This window comes from Oryx dammah, unplaced genomic scaffold (genome assembly GCF_014754425.2).
Source record: "Oryx dammah isolate SB20612 unplaced genomic scaffold, SCBI_Odam_1.1 HiC_scaffold_10, whole genome shotgun sequence".
Taxonomy (NCBI): domain Eukaryota; kingdom Metazoa; phylum Chordata; class Mammalia; order Artiodactyla; family Bovidae; genus Oryx; species Oryx dammah.
The window spans coordinates 29536777-29557831 of record NW_024070194.1 but is presented as its reverse complement, the minus strand read 5'-3'; the positions used below and the strand labels follow the sequence as shown (position 1 = coordinate 29557831).

Below are 21055 nucleotides of genomic sequence, written 5' to 3'. Positions count from 1 at the left end.
ATTGTAATAGTGATGGTGGCAGTGATGGTGGGGGCGATGGTGGTGATAGTGGTGGTGGCAGTGATGGTGGTGGTGGTGGTAATGGTGGTTGTGGTGGGGATGGCGGTTGTAATGGTGACGGTGGTGGTAGTTAGTGATGGTGGTGGTGGTGCTGCTGCTGCTACTCTTACTGGTGGCAGTGATGGTGGGGGCGATGGTGGTGATGGTGGTGGTGGTGGTGGTGGTGATGGCAGTTGTGGTGGGGATGGTGGTTGTAATGGTGATGGTGGTGGTAGTGGTAGTGATGGTGGTGGTGGTGCTGCTGCTACTCTTACTAGTGGCAGTGATGGTGGGGGTGATGGTGGTAGCAGAGGTAACAATGTTCCGTGTCAATTAGGCTACCATGAAGGAATCTGGGGTTTAGTTCTGCATCTTAGACAGGGATTAAGAATCCTCCCAAAGAGGCCTTAATTATGACAGAATAATAATGATAATGATGATGGCACATGCCTGTGCCAAGTTCTTCATTTGAGTTTTATCTCATTTAAGATTTCAAAACTGTTAGTTTGATGCCCACTCTGTACATGAGGATATTCAGGCTCAGAGGATCTAAATGGCCTTCTCAATGCCATAGAGCTTACAAAAGGAAAAGTGGGTCAAAAGAACTAGGAGAGAAGCCACAGACAGGAGAAAAGATTTGCCAAAAACACATCTGATACAGGACTGCTAATACTCAACAATAAGAAGCAACCTGGTTAAAAAATGGGCCAAAGACCTTAACAGAACCTCACAAACAAATATATACAGACGGCAAATAAGCACATGAAAAAATGCTCCACCTCATATGTCATCAAAAAAATAGGAATTAAAACAACAATGAGAAAAAAAAAATAAAATAAAACAACAATGAGATACCACCACATACCTATTAGAATGACCAGCATTTGGAGCTCTGACCCACTAAATGCTGGTGAGGACATGAAACGGTACAGCCACTTTGAAAGACAACTGGTAGTTTCTTACAAAGCAGACTCTTTCCATAAGGTGCAGCATCACCTACCCTTTGGTATTTACACAAAGGAGTTGAAAACACACCCAAATAAAAACCTACTTATGGATGTTCACAGCAGCATAATTCCTAGTTGCCAAAACTTGGAAGCAACCAAGATGTCCTCCAGTAGGTGGATGGATAAATAAGCTGTGACTTATCCAGAAAATGGAATATTATTCAGCAATAAAATAAAATGAGCTATCAAGCCATGAAAAGGCATGGAAGAAACTTACATACATGTTGCTAAATGAAAAAAAGCCAATCTTAAGAGGCTACAGACTGCATGATGCCAACATTCTGAAAAAGGCAAAACTATGGAGAGAGTAAAAAGATTAGTGTTTGCCAGGGGTTGGGAGGTAGCAAGGCTGAGGAGGATTTTTAGGGCAATGATACTATTTGGCATGATACTATAACTGTAGATGAGTGTGCAAGCTCAGTCGTACTCAACTCTTTGTGACCCTGTGGACTGTAGCCAAGCTCCTCTGTTTGTAGGGTTTTCCAGGCACGAATACTGGAGTAGGTTGCCATTTCCTTCTCCAGGGGATCTTCCCGACCCAGGGATCAAACCCACACCTCCCACGTCTCCTACGTTGGCAGGCAGGTCCTTTTACCACTAAGTCACCTGAGAAGCCCCATAATTGTAGATACATGTCATTATGTATTTGTCCAAACCCACAGCAAGAGGGGAACCTAATGCAAACTATGAATCTGGGGGGATTATGATGTGTTGATCTAGGTTCATCAGTTGTGAAAACGTCCTATTCTGGGAGGGATGTTGATAATGGGGGAGATTAGGCCTGGGGACCTGACGGCAGGGACTATATGGGAAACCTCTGAACTTTCTGCTCAATTTTGCTGTGAACCTAAACTGTTCTAAAAAATTGCCTTTAAAAAAGAGCAGGGGCAGGCTTCCCTGGTGGCTCAGTGGTAAAGAATCCACCTGCCAATACAGGAGACACAGGTTCAATCTCTGATCAGGGAAGATTCCACATGCCACGGAGCAACTAACCCTTGCACCACAACTGTTGAGCCTACGCTCTAGAGCCCAGGACTGGCAGCAACTGAGCTGTGCACTGCAACTACTGAAGCCCGCACGCCCTGGAGCTCATACTCCGCAACAAGAGAAGCCTCTGCAATGAGAAGCTCATGCTCCACAACCAGAGAGTGGCCCCCACTTGCTGCAACTAGAGAAAAAAGTGCATGCAGCAGCGAAGACCCAGTACCACTAAATAAATACAATTTAAAAAAGAAGGGACAAACCCACCCCCAGGTGCCACATTCACCCACAGCAAACCCTCCAGCCACAAGAGGCACATGAGTCTGGTACCATGGTCTCAGCAATGAGGGAGGGGCGGCTGCTCCTGGCAGGTCTGTGTCTGAATGCACAAGTGATACACATCAGCACATACAAATGTACAAGGGCATGCTCAAAACACATGCACACATATGGACACAGACACAGACACAAGGGCATGTGTACATGCACTGTGCGGCACACTCACCTGTGCACACATGCATGTGTTCATGCTCATTCATGTCCATGCTCACACAAACGTGTGTGCTCATGTGTACTGTGGCCATGCACACAGATGCATGTACAAGGTGCAGTACACACTGAGTATGCACACACCCAGATGTGCACACACTCTCATGCATGTATTTGTGAACACTCACATGCTCACAGGTGCATGTACATATATGCACAGACATACACATGTGTGAGCCCATGCAGCCCCAACGCCATCCCCACACACTGTCCCCACCCTGTCCCCATGCTCTCCCCATGCCCTTACCACTCCAGTTCCCCATGCTGTGCTCTCACGCTGTCTCGGCCATCCTTCCACACTGCCCCCTATGATGTCCCCTAGTAGCTTGACTGTCACTCTTGACCCCACGAGCATTCCCATTCTGAGCACCAGCAAATGCTGGAACCAGCCCAGACACCAGCAGCAAACTCAGCCCTGGAGCTGGAGGAAGGGTCTTCGTGCACCTCCCTGGCATGGGCCCTGGACCACACCGACAAGAGCTGCCTCCTGGGATCACTGGGGGCGCCCATGAGATACTTGTGCAGCCACTTGGCCAGGAGCCTGGCCCATGGCTGAGACCTGGAAGTCATCTCTCAGGAGTCAGGGTGACATGCCATCTGGGGCAGAGTGGCACCTCCTCCCGCACCCAGACTACCCCCTCCCCCAGTCAGGTGCCCCCACCCTGAGGAACTTAGCACCCAGGGCCTAAGGACTGACCCTGCTCAGTGACAGGGTGACCAGGAACTGAAGGGGGAGGGGCAGAGCCCCCCCTGCCAAACCCACCCAGAGCAGGCCCTTCTCCATGCCCCTTGCAGCTGTCCAGGACTCACCTGCAGGAAACTTGGGAGGGGGGGACACCCAGCTTACCTGAGGATGACGTACATGACGAGGCAGTTTCCCAAAAGCCCCCCGATGCACACAGCCAGGTAGAGCCCCACAATGGTGACCTTGAGCCCAAGGGGCAAGAAGGCGCCGTGGCTGGTATTGAGCAGCAGGTGGGGGGGCAGCAGGCTGTGGTTGGCACTCAGGAGAGACAGGTTGCCCTGCAGGTGCTCCTGGTAGAGGACCTCCCAGAACGGGGCAGGGAAGAGGGACTCCATGCCAACACCCTGCACAAAAAGCCCACAGTCCTGGGAAAGCACAGGGACACGTAAGCACAGCACCCCACACCTACCCAGCCCCAGGCCACAGACATGGAGATACACGTATGTGTACACACAAATGTGTGTGCACACACACACAGTAGCAGCTGGAGACATGCAAACGTGTATGCCCAGACAGGGACACACAAACACAGGCGACATGTGCACACTCAGGGACACAGTCTCAGCTGGCCTGCGGTTCTCTCATGGTGTGCGTGGAGGCGGTTACACCAGGGACAAATGTCCACGCACAGGGGCTCACGGACACATAGCGCGCACACACACAAGCCCACCCTCATGCTCATGCAGGCACAAAAGCAACAAAGACACACCCAGAAACACCTGGAACACAGGACACAGGGCAACCAGTGCAGGGCTCCACCCGCCCCTCCCCAACCCTGCCTGGGAGCCACAGCCACCTTGGGTCCCCTCCACACCAGCCCTCAGCAGCTCAGCCTTACCCCGGTAACCTCCGTGGAAGTTGGGACCCCAGAGACCCTGACTCCCTTGGCCAACAGCAGAGCAGGGCTCGGAGCGCCTGCCTGACTCAGCCCTGGGTCCGGATGGGGCTGCGGCTGCCGCACAGTGGCAGCTGCTCCTGCTCCTTCTCAGACGCCAGACCAGACGCAGCAGCCTGGTGCGGAGCTGGGGGAGGGGAGGAGGCTGCAGCTCCACAGCGGGAGGGGCCGTGAAGGCTGGAGGAGGGGGCCCCAGGCTGGAGGAGGACAGATGCGAGGGCCAGGGTACACCCTCAGAGATGAACAGACCAGGCATGGACACACGGACACAAGAATACAGCTGCACACAGGAACGCAGACACATGGATGCACACACACACACACAAAGACACACAGGGACTTGGGGACAGACACACAAGGACACACAGAAACATACAAAAACGTGGAACAGAGACTCAGGGGGACAGACACAGACAGACAGACATGGAGTCTTGTCTCACATAGAGACAGGGCCTTGCGTGGACTTTGACCTGCCCTGGCTAGAGTTCAGTGCCCAGAACACTGCCCCTCAGCTAGGCTCCCAGGGCTGGTGAGCCAGAGTGGGCTAGCAGGTGGGTGGATACATGGCAGGGCCCCTGCCAGCCAGTCCCTAGCAGATCAAAACCTCATAAACAAGCAGGATGTGTGACTGTCCAGTGTGCCCCTGGGCCTCCTGTGTGCCAAGCCCATCATGAGCACAAGCTCATCCATCCCCACTACCCCTGACCATTGCTCTCAGCATTACCTTTGTGCCCACAAGAGAAGTAAGCCTCAGCTTCTCAGCAGTATGAAGCCACCTGTCGAAGTGGCAGAGACAGGGTTCAAACCCAGGTCTGTCTGCCACTTGGAGACCCACCAAGGGCAACTCTGCCACAGCTGAGTCCCAGAGAAACATTTGGGCGTCATTCCCTCACAGCCTGGGCCCCCAGCACCCACACCACTGAACATGCCTCCTTCCCAGCACTGGGGTCACATGTCATACAGGTGACCCCTGAGCAGAATTGCCAGCCCTACCCAATCATGGGGTCATTCTTCCTACCCAGGCTCTGCCCACACAGCCCAGACCCTGCTTGGAGCATGTGTCTCCAAGGATGGGGACCTGGTTGCTAGGCAACTGGCAGCAACGTTGCTAGGATACCTGGCGAATCAGGAGAGGACAGAGCAGACAGATACCCTAGGATTCAGCATCCCAAGCTGTCCTGGGATTTCTCTCTGAATCTTCACTGCAGTCAACTCAGGGACACGTGCAGAGACACAGGGCACAACCACAAAGGCAATCAGGACACAATGACTCACAAACACACACAAAGATGCCCATACAGGCACCCGGGGAAATGCACAAACATAGCTATGTGCTCAGAGATGCACAGACATCTCTGACCCACAAACACATGGGCCACAGCCACGCAAAACCACACCAGGGTGCATGTGAGGCACATGGTAGACATGGAAGAAGACGCAGATCAAGGCCTCAGACACCCCCGGGACACATACATGCATCACATTCTCCAGGTGAAGCTTGAAGCCCTTGGGAGCCCGGCAGGGCAGGAAGCCAGGGGAGCTCAGCCTCCTGCAGCCTCCCCAACTGAACTGGGCTCCCCAAGGTCTGAGCAGCCAATACCCTCCCACTCCCCCACTGTCTGGGCCCACCTGGCCACCAGCTTCTGGAGATGCATTTCCTAATGACCTTCAGCATGAGGTAGGGGTTGAGCTAGAAGGTTGCTGTGAGGCTGAATGTGAGTTCTGGTCTGGACAGAGCTCCCAGGAAGGCGAATCAGATGGAGAAAGCACAGAGGGTAGTTGCAGGCTAACATCCGGCCCCTCACAGGGCAGTCTCAGTCCAAGGACAGGGTGGTGGGTGGCCAGGCTGGGGTGCTGATGACATCCTCTGGAGATGGCAGCCCCCCAGCGCTGGACTCTGGAGTGTTCTCACAAAGGGGGCTGGCCCAGGAAATGGCCTTGTCTTTCTGGACCCCTGCATAGCCAGGATGAGACACAAAATGTATGTGTCATAGGTGGGGCAGCAGGGAACACGTGAGCATTTGCCTCAAAGCAAGACAACCTCAAACACACACACACCACACGCAGGCAAAGCAAAACACACAGGGGCACCAGGGACAGCCCAAGACACACAACTTCCACAAATGACAGCACCGATGTCCACAAATGCAGTGACAGCCTGACCAGGGTTGCACTTGGAGGTCACAGGCATTTGGGCAAGACACAGGTCCCAAAGTGCCGTTGACCCACAAACACCTCACTCTTGCCCCAGGGACCCAGGCCCATCAACGCCAGATGGCATACTGGCTGCTGCCCCTTGATCCCCACATGTCTCGCCACCCCTGAGCAGGGCACAGGAATCAAAGCACAGTTGCTGGCAGCCTCCAGGGAATTCAGCCATCCCCAGGGAATTCAGTCACCAGACTAATTGTGCTGTTAAAAGGTAAAAGGATTTTCATAATTCTGGGCTTCTTCATAAAACATTACTTTTTCCTTGTGATCTTAACTTCTTAATATTTACATACAGTGACAGAATTGTAGGTTTGCGATATCATGTTCAATTTTGCAGCCATTTAATAATACTTATTAATATTATTTTGAAGTTTTATTTTCAGGCCTTGGCATTGATCAGCATGCCCTTAGATCTCAGCATTTCCATCTGCCCTTGACAAACACAAGACCTGGACACAGAAACAAGCAGGAGATGTGGCAAGGTACCTCACAGTGGCTGGCCCAGACAGTGAGAGCACCTCCCATCCCAGGAGAGTGGGGAAGATGGTAGAGAAGCAGGAAGAAGCTCCACTCAGGAATGCGAGCTGTGCCAGCATCGGGCCCCCTCGGGAATCAGAAGGAGAGAGTGTCAAAGGTTCTCAGTCCTACAAAAACAGAGGGAATCCCTTCTTGCAGAAGACTGTGCCCATTCTCCACACCCCACATCCACACCATAACTCCCACTTCTACAAGCCTCTTCCCCCTGCAGCACACTGGCCTGAACCCAGGGAAGCTGAGAAGAGGGCCCAGACTTCTGGCTCAGAGAACTCCCTCCTGGGGGAGCACCAAGTAAGGGCTAGAGGTGGTCCCAGCCTGGGTTTCATATATCCAGGAGGCCTGCCTGAAGGAGGAAGCCTGCTGGGTCAGCCTGCCTAAGCCCTCACTGCTTCTTCTGGAGTCCAGAGATGTTTGTCTTCAAAAGCCACCAGGTGTAGAATCACGGATGTAGAAAACCAACTTGTGGTTACCAGGGAATAAGAGGGGAAGAGGGGAAACATTGTCATTGGGACTGACATGTACACACTACTTTAGAAAAAAAAGGCGGAATATGTATATGTATAACTGATTCACTTTGCTGTACACCTGAAACTAACACAACAATAAATCAAGTACACTCTAACACAATTAAAAAAAAAAAAGCAGCAGCAGCCCCCAGGTAAAGCTGAATCCCAAGGCCTAGTGTGTTTGTGCTAGTCGCTTAGTCCTGTCTGACTCTTTGTGACCCCACAGACTGTAGCCCACCAGGCTCCTCTGTCCATGGAATTCTCCAGACAAGAATACTGGAGTGGGTTGCCATTTTCTTCTTCAGGGGATCTTCCCAACCCAGGGATCGAAACCAGGTTTCCTGCATTGCAAGCAGATTCTTTACCATCTGAGCCACCAGGGAAGCCCTATCCTAAAGGAACCAGCCCAGCAGCAGGAAGGGGAAGGTCCCAGGGACAGCTTCTCATAACTTGGGGGTGGGAAGGATGGACTGTTCCATGCAGCTTCAGGAAGGGGGTGGATGACATGCCAGCTCTGGAGATATGGGGCTACTGAATCAGAGTTTACCCTCTCACCGGAAGCCAGAGCAAACTTTCAAAAAAACAGTGGGAACGATCAACAGCCTCCTTCCAAAAGGCCAGAACCCCAACTGAGACCCACTCCCCAAACCCAAGACAGTCCCTCTGCTCAGGGGCTCAGGTCATGAGCTCTCAAAAGAGCACCATCCACCGGCCCAAGTAGACAACCAGGAATGAAAGAGAGAGGCATGTCAGCACTGTGGGAACCACCAATGCATGAACAAATTATGGACCTAATGCGCTAATTCCGGCCTAACATAAACTGGAATGAGTCCGTGGATTAATGAATCTGGAATAAACTGATGAGTACATGAACAAGTTAAAGAATCAAATTAAGTGAGTCAGTTATAAAATATTATGAAACTCATAAACACATAGATAACAGGAATCTAGGAGCCAGGACCCAGAGATTCAGGGTTCATCAAAGCCTGAGTCTTAGTCTTAGGCCCCCTAGACCCCAAACTTGCCTGGGGAGAGGGGAGAACCCCGTGTTCTGCTGTGGGAGGCCTCTAGGGCCATGCAGAGTGGAAAGGGGCTCAACTTGGAAGGCCTCCTCAGAGCTGTGCCCCTTATCCCCCAAACTGCCCAGCAGACAGCTCTCCAGCCAGGAAACTGAGCCCACAGCCTGTGGAAGAGAGCCTCTGGGGCTCCTCGGAAAACAAAGAGCCCGCACTCTGGAAAAGCTGTGGTCATCTCCCCCAGGTTCCTTACAGCTGGGAAGTCCCTCGGCCCAGGTGTCCAGGGCATCTTCGCTCTTGGACCAAAGCTGTAACTGCGTACCTTCTGAGGGGTTGCCCTGCCCCCTCTGGCATGGGGGAGGGGCGAGTTTCCTGGTTACCAAGCAACCGCGTCAACAAGTTCCTGAGAGTCCGGGCTGAGTTGGAGGTTCAGATCGGAGAAGGTGGAAAGTATGCGGTGTGGGGACGAGATGCAAGGGCTAGGGGGCACTCCACTGCCCGCTTTTAAGGATGGGGTGAGGGAGGGAGCGGCCGTCAGCCTCTGTCCCAGTGTGGGCCGGGAGCCGGCCTGGGGTCTGCGGGATGCGCTGGGTGAGGAAAGGAGCCCTGCAGGGACTTTCTGGGTGTTTCCCTTTCCCACCTCGTGGGCCCTCCCTCCCCACCCCCATCTCCTCCCTGGGCTCCACTCTCCTTTACCCCATCTAGACTCAGAGGGGACAGACTGGGAGGATGGCATCTCCCCCACAGCAAGCCAGCTGTCCACTGGACTTTGAGCCTCCACCGCACACAAGTGAGACCTCCCACAGACAAACTGACCTACATAAGAAAATCAAACACACACACACACGCACACACACACACACGCACACACACACACACACACACACACACACACACCCCTCCCAGAAAAGCATGAGTCGTCTGCTCAGACACAGACGACAACCTATATCTCCAGTCAGATGGGCCTAAGGTCAACGCAGGTGGTGGGACTAGACACAAAGAGGGTCCCGGCATGGGGAGAGTCCACCAAGCCTCACCCAGAGCAGTCTCAAGAAGTCTCCACCCCTGGTCAATGCTTGAGGTCAACTCAGGGGTCTCAGCCTTTTCTCAGTGGACAGAGAAACAGCCCGAAGGGAGTGGATCAGAAAGTTCTAGCGAACTGCCGGATTGAGTAGGAAGGCTGAGCTGACTGGGACGTGTGCGAGGTTGGGGAAAAGGTGCAGAGATCAGAGGTCCAGGCCCTAAAGTGGGTTCCGCAGGGTCCAGAGGGGCCGGAGCTGGGCGCCCAAGGTGAGCCCAGGTCAGGCCAAAGGGGCAGGCGGCAAGGGCTGGATGTTGTCTTCCCTCCACAAGGCTCGAAGATGCAGCCGGAGCCAGCGAAGGAGACCGGGAGGAGGGGCCCGCGGGAGCGAGCGAACAAGGGCGCGCAGGGAGCAGGGGCCCGCGTGGGGCGCGCCCAGGCGGAGCGCCCCAGGCCGGGCTGGGCCCTCACGCTTGAGGGGCTGGCGGCCATGCGGCCCGCGCAGCGCCACAGCCACCTGCTCTTCGGCGACCTGCTTGAGGACGTGGGCGCGGCCACCTGCCTCTTCCCGTGCGAATCAGCAGAGGTGGGGTACCGCATGCCGGACTCGCGTGCGTGGACGCTGCCGCTCGAGCCATCCGCGCAGCGCCAGGACCGGCTCCTCGGCGTCCTTAAGGCCGCCGAGGCCCGCGGCCGTGTCCGCGCGCTCCGGCTGCGCTACGCCCGCATGCGGGTGAGGCAGGGCCTGGGCCTGGGCGGGGGGACTGCCTGGACGCGAGCGCTACAGGCCAGGCGGGGCACCCGTCGTCGCTCAGGCTCCGCAACAGCCCGGTCCCGACCCCGATCCCGCAGGCGGAGGAGATCTCGCTCCTCATTCAGCGCCAAAGGTCCGCGCGCGCCGCCATCCGGCTGGAGCTGTTTCTACCGCCGCAGCTGAAGCCCACGAGGATCCCAGACCCCCTGAACCGGCAAGAGGTGACCGCGAGCCCGGGAAGGGGCGGGAGGGAAGGCCTGCCCTCCCGCCTCCCCGCACACCGGGCCCAAGCCCCTCTTCCCCCGCAGAGGAGGCGCGTGGAGACCATCCTGGAGGAGAAAGTCCACGGCAGCATCTTCCCGCGTTGACAGAGACCCCACAGCGCAAAACCGCGCCCCACCCTCCTACATAAAGTCTCATTTCCCAACCACCCCCTGGTCTCTACGTTCCCCCTCTCTAAGTCCCCCGGCGGAGGGAAGGGGTTAAGATGGATGCTGGGTCTCCCACAGCCTGTGTCACGGGACATCAGGGTACACAGGGTGCGGCTCCTCCAGCAAAGTGGAAAGACGCAAATTGGCGGACGTCAGATTAACAGCCGGCAGGGACATCCCTAACCCCCAAAGCCCATGCTGCTCCCAGCAGGCAGCCTGGCACTCTGTGAATTCGTGGGGGTCTCCAGTCTGGCTGTGCCAGGAAGAAGAGCCTGGCTGAGCAAGAGTTGCAACCCCAGAAGTGAGGGCAACCTCAGGGAGAAAGCAGGACCCCCAGACCACAGGCCATTCCATCAGAGGGTCAGAGAGGAAGCTGACGTTCTGGGCAGGAGAGTGACTGCAAGAACCAACGCTGACCTTTAGACAAGAGCGAACGCTGGCCTTCGGACAATCAGCTCTGTCTAGGAGGGTCTTCAGAAGACAGGGAGACTGGGGAAGGGGAGATCTCTTAAGGCAGACCTCTGCTTCTTTTTGTTGAGTCACTCAGTCATGTCAGACTCTTTGCAACCCTGTGGACTGAAGCACGCCAGGCTCCTCTGTCCTCCACCATCTCCATGAGTTTGCTCAAATTCATGTCCATTGAGTCACCCAGACAGAAAGTCACCCTTGGTTTTCCTTTCCATCCTGATAGTCCCTCTCTGCCCCTTTGATTCCCCCTTACTGGAACACACACACATACAGAGGACAGGAAGGACACCACCCCGTCCCACTGTGACAAACACACATCCCTCAAAATCTCTGGATTCCAAAGAACATCCTTAGTTTCTGGACAGATTTCCCCTTCAAGAATTTACTTTTCTCCCCAACACAGACTCTTTGCAGAGCCTGGGATTTCTCTTAGCCAGCTCTCCTTTTTCCTCCCTCTCAGCAGTCCAGCGGGTTATCACAGAGGTGGGGACTTCACACAAGGCCATCCCCTGCCAGGAGACTCCAGCAGAGTCACCAACCTGCAGCAGAGAACTGGTCCTAGAGGGTTGCGTCCTCTACCAACAGAGGCCAGAGCTGGTGTCAGCAAGGAGTCCTGTTCGATGGCAGCCAGTGCCCTCCCTGACCGGGCTCAGGATGGGGACCAGAACCCTCTGTGTCCCCAGCAAGCCCTAACCCCACACAGGACACTTGGCCAGTTCTGAGCTGTTGTACCCTTAGCCTTGATCCAAGCCAGAACTGTGTGTGGAGCTGAAGTCTGGAAGCTCCAGGAGAGAGGACGGACCTCTCTACAGGAGGGTAGGCAGAGAGAATAAGGAACAAGGGAGAAAGGGTGACTTGGGCATGGGACAGAGCAACGTCTCTTTCCCAGAGCAACAGCCACTTACCTGCTGACACGTGCAAGATGCCAGCTGGCCCTGGCTCCCCTGGTTAAGCTCCCTGCATCTGAACCCCAGCATTCCATCTCTGGGTAAGTGCCAAGCACTGGAATGATTTCATCTGTTTAGTAAAAGCACATTTTACTTCATCACTCCTCTGAGCCTCCATTTCTTTATCTTTAAAAAGGAAGCCTTAATGACCTCACATGGCATCATGGCCCCAGGTGAGTGCTCTGTAAGAGAGGGGTCACTCTAAACAGGCAGGCACTGAAGGGCAGAGGACGAGAGAGGTGCACACAGCCCTGAGGAGCCGTCCAGGTGAAGGCTCCACCCTTCACCTTGAGCTCTGCACCAGGTGGGGGCTGGGACGGGGGTAAATTTGATCACCCCACCATGAAGGCAGTCTTGGTCCGGAGAGAGTAACTGGGAAAGTAGCTGAGGACATTGCTGCAAGGCCTGGAGGAGGCTTCTGCTATGAGAAAGCAAAGCATGCAAGCCACAACCCAATGACTGGAGGCTATAAGGGACTGGGATGGGAGGCGAGGCATCCCCAGGGCTGAGAGCTCATGCTGTAGACAGAGGGTCATGGGTTCAAATCCCACCCACAGTGTTACCCCAGGAAAGACATACACCAACCCCCACCACATCCAGCTGCCCCACACGTCTCAGGATGCAGGTGGAGATGCTATGTCAAGCATCACAGCATGAGCATGTCTGTTTGGCCTGGACTAAGTGTTGGCCCATCTTTGAAGGCCTTACCTCCTGGGACTGTTATCTAGGCTATATAAGAAGCAGCCACCTCCCATCTGGGTAGGCTTCTGGCCTCTGCTCCAGCCCAACCAGCCTGTCAACATGAAAGCCAAGTCCTCTGAGGACACAGCATAAGAGGCCCCCCAGCCTGCGGGGCCTCTCCCTCCTCTGGCCTTGGCCTGCACTCTCTCCAGCTCAGCTCTGCCTAGCTGCTCTGCTGGCTCCAGTTTTATCCTTTGCCAAGCAAGATGCAGGTCTGAAACACCCGCTCTCTGCTCTGTGGTTCTCCTTAGCCCTCCTCACCTCTCACCCAGTCTGCAAGTCCATTTCTTGTCTGCTCCATGGCTGGTCTGTTCTGCCCACTGCCAGGTCCCAAGGCTGACATGTAGAGAACACCCAGACATTTGCAGGATGAAGACAGTATGTAAACTCTCCCCTTCCCTTTATATCCCCAAGAGCGCTGAAAACGTGAGCATATACAACTTTGTGCAACTGGAAGGTATTTTGTGAGCAGGCCCAGGGACCAAGGGACAGGAGCTGTACACGCTCTGAGGCCAGGGGACTCAGACACTCTGCAGACCACTTCCAGGGCAGGGTCAGGGCCGTCCAAACACGGGCCCAAAGCATGCTGGGATAAGGAATTTAACTCACATCTGTACCGAGTCATAAAATACGAGATTTGGCCAAAGAGAAGAGACAGGCATTTCTGGCAAAGGGGAGGGTGTGGGTTTAAACTTTAGAACATTTTGGGGCAACTGGAGGGGTTGAAAGGGACTCAGCCGGCCACGCGGACAGGGACTTTGGCGACCCCGGATATAAGAACCATTGCCCACCCCGCCACCCCGCCCCAGTGGCGCCGCAGCCCAGGAACCGCCTTCCTTGGGAAGGCCCTACAGCACGGTGACTGACAGCACGCCCTTAACCGCGTTTCACAGCTAAGGATACTCAGTGCCAGAGAGCCTAGGGACGGCCCGGGAGTGACCATGGGATCCAGTCCTTTCCAGCCGCCTCTCCCTTCCTCAAAAGGGACAAGCAGCCTATGGAGTCGCCCCCTTCCACCCCCCTACCCCCGTAACGGCAACGCTGGACTGGCCCCGCCGAGAAGAGCGGGAGGCACGGCCACACCCCCAGCTGCCGCAGTACCACTTCAGCCGCTCCGGGAGCCAGAGGCCCCAGCATCAGCACCTCATCTCCACGGGCCACTCAGCGACAATGGGGACCCAGACACCGCGCGCGAGCGGTGGGGAGGGGGCGGGTGGGGCGCGGAGCCGGCAGAGCTCGGGGCGGGGCGCGCCGGGCGGGGCGGGCCGGGCCGGGCCGGGCACCTCCCCGCGCGAGGAAGTCCCGGCCCCGCGCTTTGGGGAAGTGCGGCCGAGGCGCCTGCGCACTGCAGCCTGCGCCCGCTCCCCGACGATCCGGCCGGACCTCGGAACGCGCGGGCCGGCGGCTGAGGAGCGAGCGGCTCGGGAGCGCGGCCGGTGAGTGCGCGCGCGCGCGGCGCCCAGGACGGCAGCCCTGCCCCTCCGGCCCGGGGCCCGTGGGCTGTGCGGGGCGGGAGCTTCGGAAACCGGCGCCCAGATCCGCGCCCCAAGGACTCCCGCCGAGGGGTCCACGTGGACCCTGGGCCGCGGCGGGACTGGATGCAGTCCCCGCGCGTGGGGGAGGGGGCGTTGCAAGCGGGTTCCCCTTTTTCTGCAGCTCAAAGCCTGGGGAAGTGATTGCTCAAAGTGGGGGGGGCCGGAAGAACCCAGGTTTCCGCGTCTCCCGTCCCCTCTTCAGCCTGGTGGGGAGGGGCCGAGGCGGGACACCCGTACTGCCCCCGCCCCCACCCCGCTGGATCTGGCAGCCAGTCATCCCCGCCAGTCGGAGGGGAGGCGCTGCGCCCCCGGCCCGAGCTGATCGGGGGCTCCTGGCGCCAGCCTCGCTCCAGAACGCGCAGGAGGACCTCCTGCCGTCTGACTTGAGTCCTGCTGCTGCAGTGCACGCCCCTTCGGCAGCCAGGGTGGGGCCCAGAGCGACCTGGCCCCTCCCGCCCCCACCTCGCCTTTGGGTCGCTGGTGAGTGGGGCGCGTGGCGAGTTCCTAGAGGGTAGGGTGGGGGCGTCAGAGGCCGGAGAAAGGGGCAGACTTCCCCAGGCCAGACCCTATTAGCCGAGAGAGGGAGAGAGAGAAGTGGGTTGCCCCTGCCACTGCAGAGGTGGGCTGGGGCGAGGGTCACCAGGGCTAGGAAAATTGGCCTGCCTTGGAGCCGCTAGGCTGGGACGTCCCTACCCGCCCAGTGGTGGAGGGCCGGGGGCGAAGCAAACAGGAAAGGTGCTGAGGAGGATGAGAAGAGAATGGAGCCCCTCTGGCAACCCCCCTCACAAAGGTTATGGCATTTTTTCCTGGGATTGTCACATTTTCTTATTCTTTTTTTGGACTGGGCGGGCTCGGGGACGTTCTTTTTCCTTCTGTGGAGCAGAGCAGCAACCGCTCCCGAGGGAACCTCTGTCCCCAGAGGCCAGACTTACTGCCCGTCTAGCTTCTCCCATCCTAGACTTAGGGGCCAAAGCCTGGATGGAGCTGGGGAAGGGGAAGGAGCCCCCTTCCACATGCCCGGATGAGGGGCAGGAGCCCTGACTCTGATCCTGTAACCCCACCAGGAGAGAGAGCAGGTGCCCCAGAGGCATAAGTGGTCCCAGCCGGCCTGGGGATGGTGCAGGGAGCTAGGTTCAGGGGTGGGCGACAACGTCCAGGGCCTACAACCAGGGCGGAGGGGCGGCCTCTCCCCATCGCTGCCACAACTCAGCCCCCAGCACCTGGGCGCAGCACTCTCAGGCAGGTCCCCTCCTCCAGTTCAGAGCTGATTTGGAGAAGGCAGCCTAGGGAGTTTAATCTTCAGGGAGCTAGGGGGCGGTGGGGGGGAATTGGGGCCCTGCCCCCACTCACAGTGGGTGGAGATGTTGAGGAGGAAGAGCCGCTCTGCCTGGGGAAGTCACAGCCCGGCTGGGGTACAGCTACCAGACCTCAGAGGTTGCCACACCCCTTCCTTTCCCTAGAAACTTGACCCCTGCGGGAAGGCAAGCTGTGGGGCTGCTGTTTCCCCATCTTGTCTGTTTGCTGGAAGCTTGAAGGTCCACCTTCCCATGCTCCAGGGGAAGCCAGGCAGGCAGCCAAGGGCCAAGACCCCATGGGCCCCTCCACCTGGCCCCCAGGTCTGGGTCAGGGCAGGGGCCTCTGCATGCTCAGACTCTGGAGACAGGGGTGCCCTCACCGTGCATGTCTCGGGCTGACACCTCTGGGCACCAGCACCTGGCCAGGAGACGGGACGCCGGCGTTGCCCAGCCTGCGACTGTCCTGGGGCCCGTCCTGCAACATCGTTTTCCTCTCCTGCCATCGCAGACCCCAAGAGGCCAACTGAACCAAACAGGCACTGAAAGGCCAAAGCTGAGGAATGGGGCGGGGGGAGGGGGGCAGCAGAGAGAATGTTCATTTAATGAGAAAATAAAGTGAAACCAAGTCGTGAGCCTCTCGCGGCGGGGTTTCAGAAGGTCCGCGCCCCAGACGCGCCAGGGGCCGCCCCTACCCCGGGGAAGGGGGCGGGATGCCTCACCTGGGCTGAGGTGGGGGTGGGCTGAGGGCAGGTGGGAAGGCGTTCAAAACTGCCTCCTGGAGCCTGATTGGCCGCCCTCGGTCCCCGCGTTCCCAACAGGGGCCGCTCATCCGGGTGGGACTGGGCACCCTCCGCACGCCTGCACTGCAGCAGGGGGAAGGTTCGCCCCGATGCCGCTGCGAGCGGAAGGGACCCCGCGGCTTCTACCCGCCCGGGAGCAAGACGCGCCACCGCCCGCCTGCGGCAAGGCCTGGGGCCGCAGCGGTTTCCGCAGCCTGGGGGTGGGGAGGGGAAAGGAGGCTGGGAGACCCGGAGGTGCCAGTCGAAGGTTGGGTGCGGAGCCAGCGTCCGGGCTGAGAAGGCGGCGGTGCCTGCTGCACTGCCCGCACCTTCAGGACGCCCTGCCTCAGCCCCAAGCCCTACTCCAGTGCTCCGTGCCACAGGCCTGGTCTACTCCCTCTGCGGAGTCCCTGGGAGCAGGCGGGGGGCCTCCAAGGCCCCGCAGCCCTTCCGAACTCCTGGTGGGAAGCAGCCTCCCTACCTCCCACCACCCATCCCCTGGAAAACCTGGGAGGGAGGTTCTGAATGTCTACCACCACCCCTGAGAGCCTCAGACTCTGGGGGCCTGCAGCCCCCTGGGAGGGGCCAGGATCCGGAAACCAAGAAAGAGGAACCCCTGCTTCCGGCTTCCCAGGGAGGGAGCAGATGGGGGTGTCCCAGAACCTCCTGTGGAGAGCTTGTCTGGGGTCTCCTCCTTCCTGATCCCCATCCCCTCACATCTGCGGCGTAGACTAGAGTGGGGGTTGGGCCTGGGCAGAGTAGTCGAGGTGGGAGAGGTGGGAGACGGAGGAGAGTCCTAGGGGGTGGGAGGCCAGGGAGGCAGGTAGGGAGAGACTCAGAATGCCTGGCAGGGTGCCTGCCAGGGCGGGTATAAGGTTCTCAGTGAGAACCCCGGCCTCTCTTCTCAGACCCCCAGGCTGTGGTGACAGAAACAGGTGTCCTGGAATAGGCACCACGGAGCCCTGGCAACCTCCTCCACCCATCCATGCCCACCCCACCTGAGGCTGAGAAGCAGGTGGGCTGCCTCCACCCTGGCTGCTGCCCCTTTGGGGGGTGGGGGGCTAAGGGCATGACTAGGAGTTCAGAGACCCATGGACATCTGGGAGGTCACAAGGTTCATAGCCCTGGGAGGGAGCATGGCCTCTGGTGGGCAGTTGGGGCTGAAAAGCAGGTGGTAACCATGGGCTTTGCCTGGAGGCTGAGGCAGCCCTGTCTTCCCCCAGCAAACAGGGCCAGAGGAGGCGGACCAGCCCCCCTCGATGTCCAGTCATGATGCGGCCCCCTCGGCTCCCCCCAGGCGAAACCCCTGCTGCTTGTGCTGGTGCTGTTGTTGCAGCTGCTCTTGGTACGTGGGCCTGGGGATGCTTGATATGCCTGGTGGGGAGTGGACACTGAGCAGACCTAGGATCCAGGACCCTGGTCCTTAGCCCTTAGGAGGCTTTTGAGGCATCACCTCCAAGTAGGGTACCCCTGCCACCCACAGCACTTATCCAGGGGCTTGGTGACTAGTGGTCAGTGCAGGCGGTATCCACATGCAGGCACCTGGCATGCATGCATGTGTATGTGTGTGTATCTACTGTAAGCTAGCTGTGTTTGTGTGTCTACTTAAACTAGGGGTGGGTGTGTGTCTACTGTAACATGCAGGCACCTAGCGTGCACGTGTGTATGCGTCTCTGCTGTAAGCTAGGGCTGTGTGTGTCTGTCTTGTCTCTGTAAGCTCACCCAGACTGGCCCTGGGAACTAAAACAGAACAAGACAAAAGCAGGTCCTACAGACAGCATCAGGTGGAGGGGCTTTGAGCAGAGACCTGGACCTGGGACAGTTGGTAGGTGGGGAAGGCACTGGGCCTCCGGGGGTGAACTAGTTTCTAGGCACATAGGGAACCTGTTGGTGGTTTTGTACATTGCAGAGGCATATGGCCCTTTGCAGGTTCTCAGTCCTTGGCTGTTGAGTAGACAGCGCTGAGGGGACCCAAGTGGGGATCAGCTGACCAGTAAACAACTGAGACCTGAGCCCAGGCCTGAAACAGAGAAACTGCCTGGGGTTAGGGATGGGAGGCCATGAACTGTTAGGACCCGCTTAGCCTTTGCCTGTAGGGACCAGGAGAGGAGTTTGGCATCTAAAAGGTGGGGTAAGGAGGGAACTGAGTTCTGCCCAAACCCTGAGTCTGAGATGTCCTTAACCGTGTCAGTGACCCTGGTGAGAGGTCTGGCTGGAGGTGTGGACTTGGAAGCCATCACCGATGCTGCACCTGGAGCTAAGGAGGGAAGCAGATCCCCTGGGGAGAGTCAGGGGTCAGACACACAGGCTGGGCCTTCACCACATCAGTGGGGTCTGTAGGAAAAAGCAGCGAGGGTCTAGGTCAGGCCAGGGAGGGAGGGAGGCAGACACCTGGGGCCTGTGAAGCCCCGAAGGCAAGACGTCGTCCCAGGGCAGGACCAAAGGCTGGGAAAGAAGCAGACCCACCTGCGATGGGTTCACCCGTGTGTTGAGAACCTCGAGGCCTCCTGCCTGTTCTAACACCTGTGTGCAGAGTGTCCTGCATGCATACGTGTGCCTGGAGGGCAGTGCCACCTTCCCCTCTGCCCGCAGGAACGAAGAACGGAGGCGGGCCTGGCGAGCCTCCCGGGAGAGCAGGCTACAGCCCCTCCCCAGTTGCGAAGTCTGGTGAGTCTGGCCCTGGGGTTCTGCGTGGGAGGGGGCGGAGCCTGACGCAGCCGGCTGATGCCCGAATGCCCCCCGCAGCGCCACGCCGACGCCGACCCCGGAAGAGGTGCGGAGCTGGGCGCAGTCCTTCGACAAGCTGATGCACAGCCCAGCGGGTCGCAGTGTATTCCGGGAGTTCCTGCGCACGGAGTACAGCGAGGAGAACATGCTCTTCTGGCTAGCCTGCGAGGAGCTCAAGGCCGAGGCCAACCAGCATGTGGTGGACGAGAAGGCCCGGCTCATCTACGAGGACTACGTGTCCATCCTGTCCCCCAAGGAGGTGCGCCGCGCCGGGCCCAGGGTGGGAGGGTGGGGGCGCCTCCGCGCCCCTGACCGTGGCCCCTGTTCCGCAGGTGAGCCTGGACTCCCGGGTGCGGGAGGGCATCAACAAGAAGATGCAGGAGCCGTCGGCGCACACGTTTGATGACGCACAGCTGCAGATTTACACGCTGATGCACCGAGACTCCTACCCCCGCTTCCTCAGCTCCCCCACCTACCGCGCCCTGCTGCTCCAGGGGGCCTCCCAGTCCTCCAGCGAGGCCTAGGCTGCCCACGTGGCCGCCCAGATGTGGGACGCCTTCCGTGGCAGAGACTCCTTTCACGAGAGCACTTCAGCAGGTGTCGGGCACACCCACCGGGCCGAGCACCCCGGGGTGGTCCCAGGCAAGAGTGGCAGGTGCAGCGCCAGAGGCCCCTTCCCCACCCGGGGGACACAGTGTCCCAGGGTCCTGCTGAGAGGCAGGCGTGAGTGCCTCTGGGCCCAGGCGACCTTTCTTGAATCAACCACTCCCTGCCTCTGGCCACGGAGCCCTCCTGCTGGGGTTCACACGTGGGGAAAGGAGGTACCCTCCCTGGAAGCATCCTGGAGCCACAAACCTCACAGGGTCCCTGGGAAACCCTTTCGTGGAGAGCAGACCTTCTGTTTAGTTCTGTGATACAAGTAGACCTCTGCCTGGTGCTGTATGCACCCCAGGATTAGACTGAGGACCTCAGAACTAGGCTCAAGGCAGCAGGACCTGATTTCTCTTTTATATGATCATTGAGTTTAAACTAGGAAATATGGCACTGTGTGTCTTATCAAAAAAAGAAAATGTTTTCATATTTAACTCTGCTCCTCTTACTCCCAAAATAGAATCTTATTGAAGATATTTTTAAAGCAAAAAAGTCTTTCCTCTCTGAGAGGATGAGGAGTTGTCTGGGACCCCCAGCAGGGGAGCAGCCCTGCCCAGTGCAGGGACCAGGTACTCAGCCCTCCCCATTTGAGGGCCTGTGATCAGGCAAGTGCAGCCCCCAAGGCACCTTGCCATCAAAGCTGGCAACACAAGAGGTACTGGCCAGGTCCTCGGCAGGCAGGGTTCCTGGCAGGTATCAAAGATTGTCTCCAGAGGCTGGGCCAGCTGGGGAAGGACACTGACGAGGTGACCTCTCTGAGAACCTGGGTGCCATGCAGTGGCACCTATACTGTGTCAGAGGTCTCACAAGGCACAGGCTTGCCACTCTGATCCCTGAATTTCCAGTTGGTAAAGCAATTCAGAGCTGCACCGGGACCCAGGACCCTCATCAGGGGTCCACCCCCATCCACACTGCCTCCACAAGCGGTGGGGCAGGGGCATCCTGAAGGGTTGCAGGCAAGCACAGCTGTGGACCCAGATTTCGCCTCCCTGCATGATCCCTGGACCCTGAGCTGCAGTACCTGGAGAGATCCTGAGACCCTGGGTCCTCTGTGCACCCAATGCCCCTCCCACCATTCATGCTATGCATGCCCCGCCCTGCCCCTCCATGGACACACACTGGCTCTTCCCTCCAGGGCTGTCCCACCGGGCCAAGCCTGTGTCACCCAGCCCCAGGGAGATGGGCTGTTCCCACAGCAGCGGGGGGTGGGGGGTTGGGGT

General features: G+C 57.9%; 3 protein-coding genes across 13 annotated transcripts in view; 2 read left to right on the top strand and 1 right to left on the bottom strand.

Annotated features, from left to right (window-relative positions):
* OPRL1 (opioid related nociceptin receptor 1) overlaps positions 1–12712 on the bottom strand; it is a 16353-nt gene extending 3641 nt beyond the window's left edge. Inside the window, exons 1-2 of one of the 6 annotated variants that reach the window (XM_040247736.1) lie at positions 12066–12712; positions 3424–7071 (exon numbers count right to left, since the gene is read on the bottom strand). In XM_040247736.1, coding sequence (XP_040103670.1) covers positions 3424–3860 — 437 coding nt within the window. In that variant the 5' untranslated portion in view covers positions 3861–7071; positions 12066–12712. The other 5 variants (XM_040247738.1, XM_040247737.1, XM_040247739.1 and 2 more) reach the window with 5 other exon arrangements.
* Positions 9674–10848, top strand: LKAAEAR1 (LKAAEAR motif containing 1). Its single transcript, XM_040247775.1, has 3 exons — positions 9674–10240; positions 10360–10482; positions 10570–10848. Exons 1-3 carry the CDS (start codon positions 9848–9850, stop codon positions 10627–10629), a joined length of 576 nt encoding a protein of 191 aa, XP_040103709.1. The 5' UTR covers positions 9674–9847; the 3' UTR covers positions 10630–10848.
* A 96-nt stretch (positions 12713–12808) lies between the features above and the next one.
* On the top strand, positions 12809–20311 carry RGS19 (regulator of G protein signaling 19). Of its 6 annotated transcripts, none has more exons than XM_040247769.1 (7): positions 12809–14284; positions 14726–14863; positions 17366–17472; positions 17681–17802; positions 19050–19124; positions 19203–19443; positions 19517–20311. In XM_040247769.1, the coding sequence occupies exons 3-7, from the start codon at positions 17443–17445 to the stop codon at positions 19706–19708; spliced, it is 660 nt and encodes a 219-aa protein (XP_040103703.1). In that variant the 5' UTR covers positions 12809–14284; positions 14726–14863; positions 17366–17442; the 3' UTR covers positions 19709–20311. The 6 variants fall into 6 exon arrangements, with proteins under 6 accessions (XP_040103703.1, XP_040103704.1, XP_040103701.1 ...); XM_040247767.1 differs by having other exon boundaries at positions 14211–14284; positions 15844–17472; XM_040247770.1 differs by lacking the exon at positions 14726–14863.
* Positions 20312–21055: the final 744 nt, after the last annotated feature.